This window comes from Plasmopara halstedii, assembly GCF_900000015.1.
Source record: "Plasmopara halstedii genome assembly, contig: Scaffold_2386, whole genome shotgun sequence".
NCBI classification, from domain to species: domain Eukaryota; phylum Oomycota; class Peronosporomycetes; order Peronosporales; family Peronosporaceae; genus Plasmopara; species Plasmopara halstedii.
The window spans coordinates 1,690,228-1,704,424 of record NW_020189293.1 but is presented as its reverse complement, the minus strand read 5'-3'; the positions used below and the strand labels follow the sequence as shown (position 1 = coordinate 1,704,424).

The 14,197-nt window shown below is 45.0% G+C and overlaps 7 protein-coding genes across 7 annotated transcripts; 3 read left to right on the top strand and 4 right to left on the bottom strand.

The window, feature by feature from the left end:
* Positions 1-1,206: 1,206 nt before the first annotated feature.
* On the top strand, positions 1,207-3,204 carry PHALS_03805 (Nucleoporin protein Ndc1-Nup; the record flags this gene model as incomplete). Its single annotated transcript, XM_024718091.1, has 3 exons — positions 1,207-2,817; positions 2,896-3,025; positions 3,089-3,204. The coding sequence occupies 3 exons, from the start codon at positions 1,207-1,209 to the stop codon at positions 3,202-3,204; spliced, it is 1,857 nt and encodes a 618-aa protein (XP_024583524.1).
* A 106-nt stretch (positions 3,205-3,310) lies between these two features.
* PHALS_03804 (atpase aaa) lies at positions 3,311-5,702 on the bottom strand (the record flags this gene model as incomplete). Its single annotated transcript, XM_024718089.1, has 5 exons — positions 3,311-3,370; positions 3,430-3,653; positions 3,723-4,524; positions 4,589-4,692; positions 4,751-5,702. 5 exons carry the CDS (start codon positions 5,700-5,702, stop codon positions 3,311-3,313), a joined length of 2,142 nt encoding a protein of 713 aa, XP_024583523.1.
* Positions 5,703-5,760: 58 nt separating this feature from the next.
* Positions 5,761-7,497, top strand: PHALS_03803 (WD40 repeat protein; the record flags this gene model as incomplete). The annotated part of the gene is made up of 6 exons (XM_024718088.1): positions 5,761-6,611; positions 6,670-6,736; positions 6,804-6,903; positions 6,969-7,041; positions 7,114-7,275; positions 7,347-7,497. The coding sequence occupies 6 exons, from the start codon at positions 5,761-5,763 to the stop codon at positions 7,495-7,497; spliced, it is 1,404 nt and encodes a 467-aa protein (XP_024583522.1).
* A 142-nt stretch (positions 7,498-7,639) lies between these two features.
* PHALS_03802 (uncharacterized protein) lies at positions 7,640-8,409 on the top strand (the record flags this gene model as incomplete). Its single annotated transcript, XM_024718087.1, has 2 exons — positions 7,640-7,871; positions 7,934-8,409. The coding sequence occupies 2 exons, from the start codon at positions 7,640-7,642 to the stop codon at positions 8,407-8,409; spliced, it is 708 nt and encodes a 235-aa protein (XP_024583521.1).
* A 130-nt stretch (positions 8,410-8,539) lies between these two features.
* PHALS_03801 (rab7 family gtpase) lies at positions 8,540-9,497 on the bottom strand (the record flags this gene model as incomplete). Its single annotated transcript, XM_024718086.1, has 6 exons — positions 8,540-8,606; positions 8,673-8,773; positions 8,840-8,890; positions 8,955-9,074; positions 9,139-9,367; positions 9,445-9,497. The coding sequence occupies 6 exons, from the start codon at positions 9,495-9,497 to the stop codon at positions 8,540-8,542; spliced, it is 621 nt and encodes a 206-aa protein (XP_024583520.1).
* A 141-nt stretch (positions 9,498-9,638) lies between these two features.
* On the bottom strand, positions 9,639-11,474 carry PHALS_03800 (ars binding protein 1; the record flags this gene model as incomplete). Its single annotated transcript, XM_024718085.1, has 1 exon — positions 9,639-11,474. One exon carries the CDS (start codon positions 11,472-11,474, stop codon positions 9,639-9,641), a length of 1,836 nt encoding a protein of 611 aa, XP_024583519.1.
* A 648-nt stretch (positions 11,475-12,122) lies between these two features.
* On the bottom strand, positions 12,123-13,714 carry PHALS_03799 (uncharacterized protein; the record flags this gene model as incomplete). The annotated part of the gene is made up of 3 exons (XM_024718084.1): positions 12,123-13,237; positions 13,300-13,439; positions 13,503-13,714. The coding sequence occupies 3 exons, from the start codon at positions 13,712-13,714 to the stop codon at positions 12,123-12,125; spliced, it is 1,467 nt and encodes a 488-aa protein (XP_024583518.1).
* Positions 13,715-14,197: the final 483 nt, after the last annotated feature.

Genomic DNA, 14,197 nt, shown 5'->3' with positions numbered 1-14,197 from the left:
CTCCACATCCTCAACGAGGTCACTCGTCATTGATAGCGTGCGCAAAGCGCGACGCTCGGGCTCATCGAGCCTTGGATGTACATCCCCCGGTGCCCCGTAAGCACACTCCGACATTGCACCGCGTGCGGGAGACGAAGTTGGGCTCCACCCGTGCTCGCTGTCAGAACCAGCGAGACTTGGTGACTTTCGTGTCGTGGACACAGGGCTCATTGAGCAAGGAAGTCGTTTCATTCCAACAAATTGCAGTGTCTAGCAGACACGCGAGCCTCGTTGAGGCAATAATCGATTGGAGCTGTAAATATTTTCAAGCTTAATGGGGGAGGGTGTAACGGCGTTACACGTACCTTGGTAACAGGGGTATGTGTCACACGAGATGTGCATGGTGTGAGTGCACCCAAACAAGAATACGGTATGTGGCTAGGTAGCCAGTAGTTATTCGTGTCCTTAGACTATACTATATATATGTATAGTATATTTAGGAAAATCTAATCTTTTAAAATCAGGATAAAAAAGAAATAGAAATGAGTTTTGATTTTTACCGGAAGAGCTAATTAGCCTTGGGTAAGACAATAATTACTCTTGGAGTAAGTAGATTGCGATCCGCTAACTCGTAATTGTTCTAAGTATAGAACGAAAGGTCGGTGACCTAAATTACGTTTCCTCAAGCGCCAAGCTACAACAGCCCCGCTGCAGTCAGGGTATAATCTCCGTGCTCCAGCATCATTGCGGAGTGCCGCGACTGCAACGGGATTGCCTTGCAAAGGAAGGTTGACCCTAAGAATTTGCGTTACCAAAGTACGGAGGATGGCTCGTATCATTATTAGCTTTTATAGTAACTGTGATATTTATCGAATAAATTATAGCTTGAATTGACACTAAAAATATTTGTTTGACAATCTACAGTGTACAACCACACTGCATGCGGTTAGCAAGTTGCCCACACGCACCGCAAGCTTCGCAAATACCGATATTCAGGTCTTATGTAAGGTCACCAACACCTATTTATATTAAGTGTGTAAGGATGTTGTTCAGTAGAGTACTACAGTGCGTACCCGTTAAAGTGACTTGATAAATCCTGTTCCGGAAAGGAAGACGTATACATTAAGGTATTAATGAATCCCTTTTATATTTTTCTAAACTCTGAGGTGCTACGATTATCATATGGTTTGCACAAATTTGTTACCGCCATCAGAATAATTAGCAATTATGGGTTTCTCGCACTCGCTCGAGGTTCTATACGCACTTCTGCAGTTATACACAAGCAGAGCTGCATCTTCCTCTAGCTTCTCCGATGTCCCCTATCCGCATCTCCAGCAACGATTGCAGCAAACTTTACGTGCGGTGGCGCTCACGGCCTTTGGCGCCGTATCCTTTCCTCTGTTCTTGCTCTGTCTTGTTCCGCTGCTCTCTCCGCTGCGATTCTCAAGTTTCACTGCGTTTTTATTGGTAACAGTCTCGTTGTGGATCGCTACAGTCTCCCATATAGCACTTCGGTATGTACTGCTACCTATGCCCCGGAGAGCGTCGGGGGAGCCGGTCCGCGGAGGGTTCCAGGCTGCCGTCTGTGCTGTCGTGGATGTTGTTAATCGTGTGCGCCAGCAGCCACAGCTGCCCGTGCTGCTGCTTCTTTGCATGATTCACTCGTACGCATGGAAGCTCGTACTTTACTACGGTATGGAGCACGGCCCCGGAATCTCAGTAGACTTTCAATCGTTTGCAGTTGCCGGTGGCCTCGTAGCATTCACTTCCTTTGTCCTAATCGAAAACAGTTTGGCAGAAGATCCGTTTGTGTTGGAACCACGTACAGCATTTGTTAAAGAGATGCAGCGAAATGTGGTGCGTGCAGTACGTCGTGGAATGCTTGTGTATATTGTGGGATACGCTTTGAGCTATCTGTTCGGTGGTAGCAGTGATGGTGAGATTAATGCGGCAGAAATGAGCTTTTTCTCACTCTACACATCAATAGTATCTTTTCAAGTGACAACGAGTATCCTCGAAAATCTGGCAATACTCAGTGCTACTTCAGTATTCAGAATTCTCCTATATCGTGGGAGTCACCAGGTGGTAGGTGCTGCGTTCAGTAAGTCTGCCAACTTGTGGGATTCACTTGTAGCTGTGGAGCTGAATAATTGTGATGTTGCAAGTGCGTTGTTTGCGACGGAAAATGTGGTCGACCGACAGAATGCCACGCCGCTGGATGAACAGTATTCTCAAAGTTTGCTCCAGCGAAAAGAGGCGGCTATGAAAAAAATTTCGGACAAGAAAACCATAAAAGCTCCTGCAGATGTGGAAGATATCGAAATTTTTGACAGTTTATTCAAATTCGACAACTTACTTACTGGATGTAAATTCGACGCTGCCGTGCGAGAGTCGCTTTTCTCGTCCTGGAATCGTTGGAATGCGCTGTTTACTTCCTCAACTGCGGTTGTAGATGGGTTTACCTTGATGTTACAGCTGCTGAATGCGCTACCGGAAACAAAAGGCGATCCGAAGAATGACTCGCCGACCGGCGCATTGGCTCTTGAAAAATCCGTTGCAACATTACTGCGCTTTTTGAACTTACATCAAGATGCGCATCCACTCTTTTTGCTTCAGCATTACCCCCATCTAGCAAATCTTCGTATCTCGTCTTCCAGTGTAAAGTCATCCATCCGATATTTTTTCGAGTCAAAGCTGCAGTTCGCTAATCGCCGCTTCATATTGGAAGAAGCACGACGACGTGTGTTCCAGCGTGTAAAAGTTGTTTACACGGCAGAGACGCTGCTTTGTCATCTAGTTTGTGCCTCGCGTGCCGAAGACAAGCAGGGATATGTTCAGGTACGACTTTAGTTCTGGTTAAAGTTGGTGCGTCCGTGAGTAGCTAATCCTTTGAGCAATTAACCTTGTCGATCGTAGCACGCTATTCCCGCTGTGCTTTCATCGCTCGTAGATTGCCGCAACTCTTTGACTGCGTATTTAGAAACGTGTCTGAAGGGCAGCGTTGCAACTGACGTCTATGTGCAACAAGCTACCGCACTTGCAAAAGGTAAACGGCGTTGATATCGTGACGATACTTGCTCGGTCTGCTTATGGACTCATTTGTGCACAGGTATTGACAGCGGAATATATCGCATCACGGAGGTATTTCAAGGCGAACTGTCTTTGCTTCAGTTCTCTTCTGATGTAAGAACGGCTCTGCTCGCATATACAAGCTTTGAAATTTAAGTTTTTTAGATCGCCGTCGACACATCTGAAACCTACCGGCCTCTACTAACACGCGTTGCATTTTTAAAATTCTATCAGCATTGAGATTGTCTATGTGGTGGGCAGATTATTTTATATCGCAATTTTCTTTAGCCAATGCAGAGACGAAATCAACCATTCCGATGCACTGCGCCACCAACAGCCACATCAGTCTAGATAGTCAAACATACACGAAATATATCGTACCTGTTCGACTTCGGGAGCGTTTGGAGGTATTCGATGCATGGCTTGGATTGCTGCAACTTGACACAATGCAATCAGTGACGCTGCGTTTTCTCCATCTGTCTCTTCGACAAGTTTATCAAGATCAACGTCTTGGCTCCATGGCATTTTTTTGCGTTGAATTTCAAAAATGGCCTTCCGTTCGTTTGCATTAGGTAGTCCAACATACACAACGTTTTCGAAGCGACCTTAAACAAAATGGAAACGAAACGATAAAACGCAGTGTATCTTAGCCAGATCATCCACACAGCACTTACCAGGCTGAAGAAATGCAGGATCAATAGCGGTCAAAACATTAGTTGCAGCTAGGACAAAAATGCGACCAGCAACAGTCCTCAAGCTAAGATCAGAGGCATGCATGTTGCTATCATCGGATACTGCCTTCGACGCATCAAGCTCCATCAGCAGCTGAGAAATCATCCGAGATGTGGTCTGACCCGCTGTTGACCGGTTGCCAAACAGCGACTGAAACTCGTCGATGAAAATCATGCACGGACTAAGTGCTCGGGCGGTGTCGAACGCACGAGCGATCGCCTTTTCACTCTCACCAAATTCGGCTTTCATGAGATCGCTAGCTGACAAGTTAAGAAAGTTACATCCACTTGCCTTTGCGGTTGCTTTTGCAAGCATCGTCTTGCCTGTGCCTGGGGGGCCATGCAGTATCAACCCTAACGGAGGAGAAATTCCCATGCGACGAAAGACGTGCGGTTTTTCCAACGGCCACACTACCATTTCGATCAAGCTCTGCTTAACATCCTCCAAGCCTCCTATATCTTCCCAGGAGACAGATGGAACTGAGGATCTGACAGCTTCAACATGATTGCTGGTGCTGGAGATCTGGCGTGCTGAAGCCGCAATTTCCGATTCCATCGTCTCTATACCAATGTGTTGGCTATCTTTTCTTGATAAACGCGTGCAAATTTCTTGAGCGATTGACACAATGTTACTTGGTTTCTGACCGTAGCGAACCGCTAACGACATGAGAAACTCTTGGCGCAGTAGCTCTGATGGAGGTAGCAACGACTTGAGTAAATTTACCATCCAAATTTTGTCAGGAACCTATCAAAATGACGATCAAATTAGTTATTGACCGAAGTAGAACGCGCTGACGAACATAACCTACGTCGAGAAAAAATTCCTCAGTGAAAGCTTGCCGCACTTTTAAATGCAGCATGCTGAGTAGTGACACAGTTCCAATGACTACGACGCGAGCCATGTTAGCCTTTTCTGATGAGATCAAATTAGTGCTCTGAACAAGATAAGAAAATAACTGAAAGTCACTCACGAATACACTCGATGCACTTCACAAGTTGACATACAAGTTTGTGCTTGATTTCATCCATCGTCAGAGGAAACATCAACTCTATATCCTCAATCAGCAGTACACAAGGTTGGATGCGCAGTGCAGCAGAAAAAAAGTCTTCTATACACAATTGCGGAGATGCCAACAGCCCACCGTCCAGTAGTAGCAAACTTGCACCCATCTCCTCTGCAATTTGATGCACTAGTGTTGATTTTCCGGCGCCGCTTGGTGCGTGAAGCAGCAATGAATGAGGCGCGATCCGGACAGCAGCCTCAAATGACAACAACGATGTATGTTGAAACGACATGGCTACAAGATCTCGAAATTGACGAGCGTGAATCCCAACAGGCTGATATATTGGCTTTGCTGCTAGCAATTTTGTGGGTAGTGACATTGCTGAAGGATAAATCAATACCAAAGTCTGGTCTGTCACGACCCCACCATCAAATACCTCTGCTTTATCGCCACTGTGTCCGCGAAAATATCCTTCGTAGATCCAATTTCCATACTGCATCCCATCACGCTGTAGGGTAACGTATCCAGCTCGACCCGTCAAGATTCGACCACGCAACAAGCTTTTTATAAATGTAAGTGTAAGCTTAATCTGCTGTCCATGCCATGGGGCTAATGCCAAGCATTGCACAACGTTCATGTTCGACGGTGCAACAACTTGTACCTCTATCGTATCGTTATGGCTGCAAATTCCGCTTAAATTTTCATCTTCATTGCACATCGGCCAGTGGTCAATTTGAACCTTTGTGCCTCTATCTTCCATATTTTCATCAATTTCCAAGCGAAATGCTCGCGATCGATGCCGTTCGCAGCATTTAAGCATCAGGTAACATCCCCATACAGCATGAAGTGCGTCAAACGTAGCGACAGAAACCCATGCAGTGCTGGTATTATTGCCCGACTTAATCACTTCCACCCGCATTGCGGGACATTCATATATAATTCACTCCGCACCACACAATTTATACACATTTCGCAAAATGACTTGGATCCTACCAAATGAGGATGCTGTGACACTGGGCGAGCTGAATGGCGAGCTCTACAACGTCTCAAAAAAAGGTGATTCGCGCGTGGGAGATGAATTTATAAGACGCGGTGGTCGTGTGTATTCACCGGCACGTGTAACCATCTTTAAACCGCGTCCAATCGGTCAGAGTGAGTCATTGAACGATGATCAAGTCGAAGAGCTGGATGCGGGCATTTTGAGACTATTAAAGCGCGCGTTGAACGCGATGAAGACTCTCCTTTTGGATGATGAGTTGCTAGTATTTAATCGCGTTATTAAAGTTGCTGGGGGTGCCATGCAAAATCTACTGGAGGCTACATCGAATGATAAGGACCTGGATATGCAGCAGTCAGCAAGGAGCTCGAATGACGAGACAATCATTGACTTAAACTGGCATCCGTCGCGAGACGTGCTTGCTGTGGCTCAATCGGGTGGTGTTGTGACTCTGTATCATGTGGAGAGCGCATCATGGGACGCTAGAGTACTTGAACATCCCAAGCAGGTGGACATCGGCAGCATCGAATGGGGAAAATTTACAGGCAATACGCTGGCTGTTGCATGTAAAACAGGGATTTTTCTTTGGAAAGTTCCAGTAAAGGAAAAAGAGCCTGAATTGCTAGAGATCTTGAAGCATCCAAGCAATACCGGGTTTAGTCATGTCTGTTGGAACGCAGATGGGAGCTTGTTGGCGGCGTATTACAGAGGATCTAAGGAAATCGTTTTATTTGACGTAATCTTTTCGCGAAGTACTGTGCTGCAATGCTCGTACAATTTGTCGACACTGCATTGGTCTCCAAATAGCGCATATCTATTCGCGACTACCGAGTAATTGTCGTTCGTATGAGTTCATGACGATTATTTTCTTACTTATCTTGTATGCTAGAGCTGATGTATCTTTGATGTGGGAGACCTTGACATGGAAGAGAGAGACGTGGGAGGTCGCTGCCGAGGCACGTCACTTAGCTTTACAAAAAATCGTGTGATTATTTCGCTAATTATATGAGTGACATCTATCAGGGTTGCGGATGGTCGAACGATGGACGCTGTTTGCTTGTCGGTCTTCGTAACAGCACCCTGCTGTATCCATATGTTTTTCAAAATTGTCCTCCTTCACTAGGTAAGTAATATGCTGCAATGAAGTTGTGCATCGACTCAGTTTATACTCCTCTTGTGCGATAACAGATGCCCAAATAAGCTCCCCCGCTCTTGATTTTGCTGAAATGCAGCATTTTTCACTTGACCGAAGCGCCTCTGCGTTCGTTTGATACTGTAAATCTTAATTTTTATGCGCCTTAATATTCATTCGGTTCGTATGGTTTTAATGTAGCATTGTCGGTGGCAAGATTAAGGATATCGTCTGGGATCCTAGTGGATCACGAGTTGCAGTCACTTATCGTACATCTGGCCAGGGACTTTGTCAGCCTGGCACATCAAAGCTAGTCGCTGTTTTCAGTGTGTCCTGGCAACCGTTTTTGATTTTTACTCGCAGGTACAGATTACCATGACACCCATGTTCATTTAACATTCTTATACTCGTGTTGTCACTAATTGCATCACTAGTGGACTTTTGCGTGGGCCTCCTAACGCCGGTGTACCTTTAAGGCTGGCATTTGCCTCAACTTTTAAACACGGAGCACTCTTAAGCGTTGCATGGAGCAGCGGCTTGATTTCATTCCATCCATTTTATTTCAAAGACCCCAAGAAAGCATAGATTTGTCGCGGTAGACATTCATATTTTTAAGCATGTGAAGGACTGGAGTTGTCGATTTTGGAATACATTAAAAAAAGCTGCGGTTATTGAGCCGTTGTGTAAGTCGCATTTACGTGCTAAATCCTACAGTTGGCCCGCTTAAATGAGCTTCCGCACAAACGCTAATTGTCTCACTGATAATGGTAATTGTGGTGACCCAAAGAGTGCTGATGTTTGCGTGGACTATCAAGTTGATCAGGCTGAACGCTGTCAATTACCAGAGCTGAGCACAATTGCTGCAAAAGAAGCGAAACTCGCGACATCTGTGCAACAAATGTCGCTGTCATCACCAGTGAAAAAGTATACCAAGCCTCAACCTGTGAATCACGGAAAAGGTAACAAATGTTTAAAACCATGGTTGGTTGACCACACCTCATACATGTTGACATGAGCGCAGCTTTTAATGATTTCTTGCACCTACATCGGGAACGCATCCCTAACGTTGTCGCATCTGAGCTGTCGTTTTTCAAGCGGGAGATTGCTTTACAAGAAATAAGCAAGAAACAATTGCAAAAGTATATGCTGGCAACAGATAAAGCAAAAGAGGTAGATCTGAAAGAGTGGGGGCGATATGAAATCGGCTTGCCTAAGCGTGTGCCGCCAACCCACGATGTAAACGAGATTGCCGAGCGTGCAGCTCAGCTGAAGCTTTACTGTCGCTGGAGAAAACGTGTCATCCAAAAACGAGTCGAGATCCGACGACAGCAGCTGGAAGCAGAGCACCTCGCATTGACAAAGAAGAACACTGGAATCCTTGTACCTTTATTATCGCGCAGATCAATTTGGGGGTCATCAAAAACAGTGGTCGAAGGCATATCATCTGTGGCAGCAAAGCAAGCACCAACTGACGCAAATAAACGCAGAAAGCCTTGAAAACACCTTGATGACTAAGCTAAAATAGCGTTCTTTACATGTAGTTATCTTGCTACTGCTGCCTCAGTGTCTAAGTGTTGACCAATGCCATCATAAAGCAATTTTCCAAAACAGCAGCTAGGTGCCACCATCAGCAACATGAAGAGCTCTCACGCTTAAGCGAAGTGCTGGTAAGATCAATTGTCTCTGGAATGTAGCTACAGCAGCAACAATGAGAAACGTTAGCTTCAGCTTCCATTGGAGTAATGCCAGCCGAAACGCACATGTCATCTTGGCCTTTTAGCAAGGCTGAGCTAGCGATCGTTCGAAAAGCTTCCTCCACGCTTGTCGCCTCTTTTGCGCTCGTCTCAAAGTGTTGAATTGGCTGCTCGTTTGATGAAGGTACTTGAATCACCAAATATCTCATTTAAAATTTTACACAATTACTTACTTGGTGGATATTCTTAGAGCGACACCATTCCTGGACTCTCTGCGTTTGAACCTTCATCACAAAGCATCAACAAAAGCTCTTCCATTTTCATTTCCTTAACAATTAATACTCTTACCCTTCTATCTGACTCCCTATCCACCTTGTTGCCCAGCACGATGAACGGAAAAGCATCTGGATCTCTTGGCCCTGCCTGAGCCAAAAACTCGTCACGCCACGAGTCTAACTTTTCAAACGACTGAAAAGAATGTAAAATTTAGTGGCTACCAAATAGAAAGCAACGCTTGTTCAAACTTGCACACCTTGGGGTTGGTAATATCGTAGACCAATACACAAGCGTCGGCGCCTCGATAAAATGCCACTCCCAGACTTTGAAAACGCTCTTGACCAGCAGTATCCCAAATTTGCATCGTCACAAGCTTGTCGTCCAACATGATCTCTTTGGTAAGAAAGTCGGCTCCAATTGTGGCCTTATACTGGTTGCTAAATTTCTGGTTCACGTATTGATTCATAAGCGATGTCTTCCCCACTCTGGCGCAAGGATACAACCATTTTCAACATGATTGAAATGCGCGTCATTGATTCTAAACAGCGCAAATATGACGCACCCACTGTCACCTAGAATGATCAGCTTGAGCAACACTTTCTTGCGATGCGACATCTTCTAGACTTCCTTTCGCTCACAGCACGATCAAGATGATCCAGAACGTTCGTCTATGTCAAACCTTCTTTTATCAGTTTTAACCAATAAAAGGGTTGAACTGGTCTGTATCCTAAGGTCCGTAGATTGGGTTACGCTATGCTACAGTAGACGTCGAGTGGGGACGCCGTAATGAAATTTACATATGCTACGACTCACTCGGTCGGTCATCTGGCTTGGAGTTGTGAGCGGAGATGAGTTGATAATGGCAACTTCATTGAGTATTCGATTGAGCTCTTTTATGACGGTAGAGTCACAATTCATATCGGTAGCTAATCGAATTGTCGTCTGTACAGCCTCGAGATCAGTAATAGGCTGTCGAACAGGAGCTATAGCAGTACCTTGTGACACAGTCCAAGCCAACCAAGACTCATCGAGTGAGTCTGGATTTCCTTGATCATAACCAGGATGATTGCTTGATAGATTGCTGGCGTCTGAGCTTGTAAATATGGTTGAACGACTTGACAGGTCGGTCGCTGACGTAATAGCATGACACGTCAAAGTATCAGTACCACTTTGCATACTTTCTAAGCTTTGCGATGCATGCAGTGCCGCGTCAGCAAAGTCAGCGTCTGTCAAATCTTCATCACAAGCTCTTTCAGCACTGGGTGCCACTACTTCGATCAATCGCATGGGGTTAATGAGCTTTAAACGCTTCAAAAGCGCTTGGATCTGTGCATCGAGTCGATCATCAGAACGATTATCAGGCACAATGTCTGCTTCAGTCTCAGGGGTCACCACTACGCCAACGTTCGCAAAGGCAGCCATTATACGCGACCGCGGGATCTGCCGCCAGGCTTGTGCGAGCCACTTAACTACTTTCTGTAGCGGAACGTCATAAATATTCACCTGTCCCTCCTCTCGCTGATCAAGCGCAAAGTCTAATAGCTGATAGCGATATCGACGTTTGACTGATGATACAATCCCCATTTCCAAAGGACGCACACACAACTCACCAGCGTGATTGCGTTCGATAAAATGCATCTTTACATTCGACAAAATTGTCTTCTGTACACTCATGGCTGAGACCGAGTCGATGATAAGCACAATATGACGATCGGTCACACGCATACGCCAATCCAGCGCCATAAGCCAATTACGTAGCAATGTCGGTGGCATCCACGCCTTGTGATTACATGTGAATTGATATGAAAGTTCTTCACTTTCCATACTGTCATCTTCTGGCAATGCATGTGGCCCAACGAACAAAGGTTTGAGTCTGTCACTACCGTCAGCATTGACCGCAAGTAACATCGTCAACTTTTTATCTGGGTGGTGACCAGTGGGTAACGCCTGCCTGTCGGGACTCATCGCGTAGAATAGTTTCGTTTCATGTAGCCAATAGACATTCTCAGGTGCGATACCCATTACGGCAGCCTTGAAATGATTTGGCGTTGAGATTACAAAGGTTTCGACTGCGAATTTTGGTCGACCGTACGAGTCTTCCAACATCCGCAATGTGCGATCTCTTGTATTGCCTTTGCTACCACCCAAACTAAAGCCATGTCGACTCATAAATGAATGCATCCAACCATTGGAAAACTGTGGTGGGGAGCTAGTGACGTTCTCAGACAATTGTGGGGCCAAAAGCTCGTAAAAGACTCGCGCTTTGTGACGTACCAGGTCTCCTGGAATTTTAAAGCGTCGAGTCTGACAATAAAGAAACCAATCTGCTAGTGCCAAGTCCACCTGTGGACACTTGACGGTGCGAAACTTTTTGTAGTCGCGGCCTTCGGCCGTCACGAGTTCAAATCTTGCGCGCTTTTTTAGCAAGTAGCTCATTGCGGCTTGAGATGGCACATAATCAAGTTGAAACTTTTCTTTCGCCCACTGGCCAAGTTGCGCTTGCGTCGTCTTGGGAAATTGCCGGGCATGCAAACAAATGAGACGCTTCTGGTCGTGGGTAAGGTTCGAGCTGCGTGCGTTAGGTCTCACCATACTGCAGGCTCTGTCAGAGCAAATATGATATTTACTATTAGAGGGTAAGTAAGAACAAGAGAATAAAACACTTCCTTTCAGTGAGCACGTTTTTTCTGAAGCCTGCCAAAGATGATTACAAACTCTACCTACTCAGAATCTAATCTATTACATTACCATTTACTATATAGCCCCTAGATCTTATTTTTTTTTATTAACACAAAAGTATGAGGATAGACTGCTGTTTGTATAATGTGCATGCAAAGGTCATGTTACGATCGCAAAAAGTCGTTAAGCCCGGACTTTGGTGATCAATTTGATTTGATCTGCTGAATTTATGCCTATTGAGTTCAGTGGATGCGTACTGTATTCGTTATTGCTACAACAAATTGAAAAAGAGCCGACAAAATATTTCCTTTTCTACAACCACAATTTGTCAAATGGTAGATGTTTTCAAATAGCTTAGATGTTAAAAGAAAAGGGTTGGCTTCATTTTACTAGAACCCTCAATCATCCAGAGCAAACTTTTCGATTTCAAAAGGAGCAAGGACCAAAGCATCCCTTTTTTAAAAATATGATCAACATCAACAGTGTTTTATGTATGTTTTTTATTTAGCAAAGACCTGGAGATGCATTCGTTAGCTCCAAATACAATCATTGCGTTGGCAATCACTTCTTCAGCCCAATTTCTTGCAATTCTGTGATTGAACGGCACTGGTAAGTGTAAGAATAACCATTATCCACGCGAAAAACCAGATAAGATGCTTCATCATGCTCATCGTTGTCAGAAAAACGTGCTTTTACCATGGTATCATCTTGTAACCATCGACCAACCCAAGAATCTTCGTCTGGATGAAAACTGATTTGCCGTCCATCCTCCAACACGCCATTTATGGTTACATGTCCTGTATTGTCCACCACCACTTCTGATGCGGCACTTCCACGGTTGTCTGGTGCATGTGTATCACTATAGCTTGTATCACACATGATTACAGATTTAAATGTTTTGAGATCACTCCTGCCGTCTACTGCGCAGTTATCATATTGCTGGTGGGGTTGCTTCACGACCGTAGGGCAATTACCATGAGGTGTGTGCCCAATGATCACATGTCGGATACCGCTTTCAGAAAGTAGCGAAGCAGTTTCATCAGAAACTGGGGTTGGCATTCCTGAGGGTAAAAGGTGTCGGCCCGTGACAACGCTACCACTATAATCAGGTAGTACGTATTTGAGCAATTCTTCTCCGCCGCGTGAAGAGTGGTCTTCATTCCAAGTTGGATATCTAATCCATTCCTGAATTTGAGCTCGGTACCATGCATTAAGCCTATCCACCCATTCCTGAACCGAGCCACGATGCGTCGAAGATTCACCGGGAACTCGATCAAGAGCAGACAAGCTGGCGTTCTGGTTGCCGTTAATGATACCACCGTGCAAAAACAGTGTTTGGTGCGTCACATATGCCAAACTGCTATGCAGTAAGTACTCGCGCAGCACACCTCCCATCTCCACACTGTTTAGATACGACGTAACGACGCTCTCGTCCGGTACGCTTTCCGTGAGATCAACAGCTTGACGCGATTTGAGCTCAGCACGGCGTCGCTCAAAGTCCCCCTGAGCCCCCATAGTGTGCTCCAGCATCCATTTTAGCCGGTTCGCCTTTGTATTAGCTGCTGCAATTGTATCGTCATTTACATCAAGATCCTTACCATTTAACTGATCGATTAAGAACTCTTTCAGTGTAACACGTTTGTCAATGGGTACCCATTCCGGACCCTCCAAAATCTCTATACATAATTACACGTTCGTTTGAAAAGCTGCTATGTTGCAATTACACTTGAGTCCCAACCTTTAGACAAAAATGACGAGTTAATTTCAGTGTCACTAAGCTCCGATGTAAATCGCATCTTGTTCACATCGCGGTTACCCACGAGTAATATCACTCGGTCTGGATGCCGTTTTTTTAGATGCACGAGCTGCTCGTAGCACCTATTTTTCATCAAAAGTGAGTATTGCACGGAATTGATCAAGGATTCATGAGATTCCTCTCACTTAAGTGTGTGGTCTCCTTTGTCACCAGCGTCGCCCCCAAATACTAGCATGCAATCGTCGCGTAGCTCCAGCGTCTCCTCTTGACCACTTTTTATCAGTTGCAGACAGGTCGATTGTCTCACCACATTACGCACATATTGCCAATTCCCTTCCACATCTGTGAGCAGCACCACGCGCCGCGCAGAGAGCGGCATCCGCAGACACATAGACATAATTAAGATGAACAGGTATTGCCTCATAATAATCGAATCCATGTTGAAATTTAAAGATCTTTCCTTTACTGTATATCCAGATCAGGAAGGTAATTATGAAATATCAAAAGTTAACAGACAACATTGCAGCTCTTGTAACGGGGTTACACGAACCCTAAAACAGGTGTGTGTGTCACACGAGATGTGCATGGTGAGACCACACCCAAACAAGAAAACGGTATGTGGCAGTAGTTATGCATGTATTTAGATTTTACTATGTACATTTAGTATATATAGGAAGATCCAAACTTTTAAAATTAGGATAAAAAAGAAAAATAAAAATCAGTTTGGAATTTAAGTCGCCTTGGGTAAGGCAATAATTACCAAGAATGAGTTAGCGGATTGCGATCCGCTAACTCATTCTTGGTTTTTGGAAGAACGAAAGGTCGGTGACCTAAAGTACGCTTCCTCAAGCGTTTTGCTACGGCAGCCCCAATGCACTTA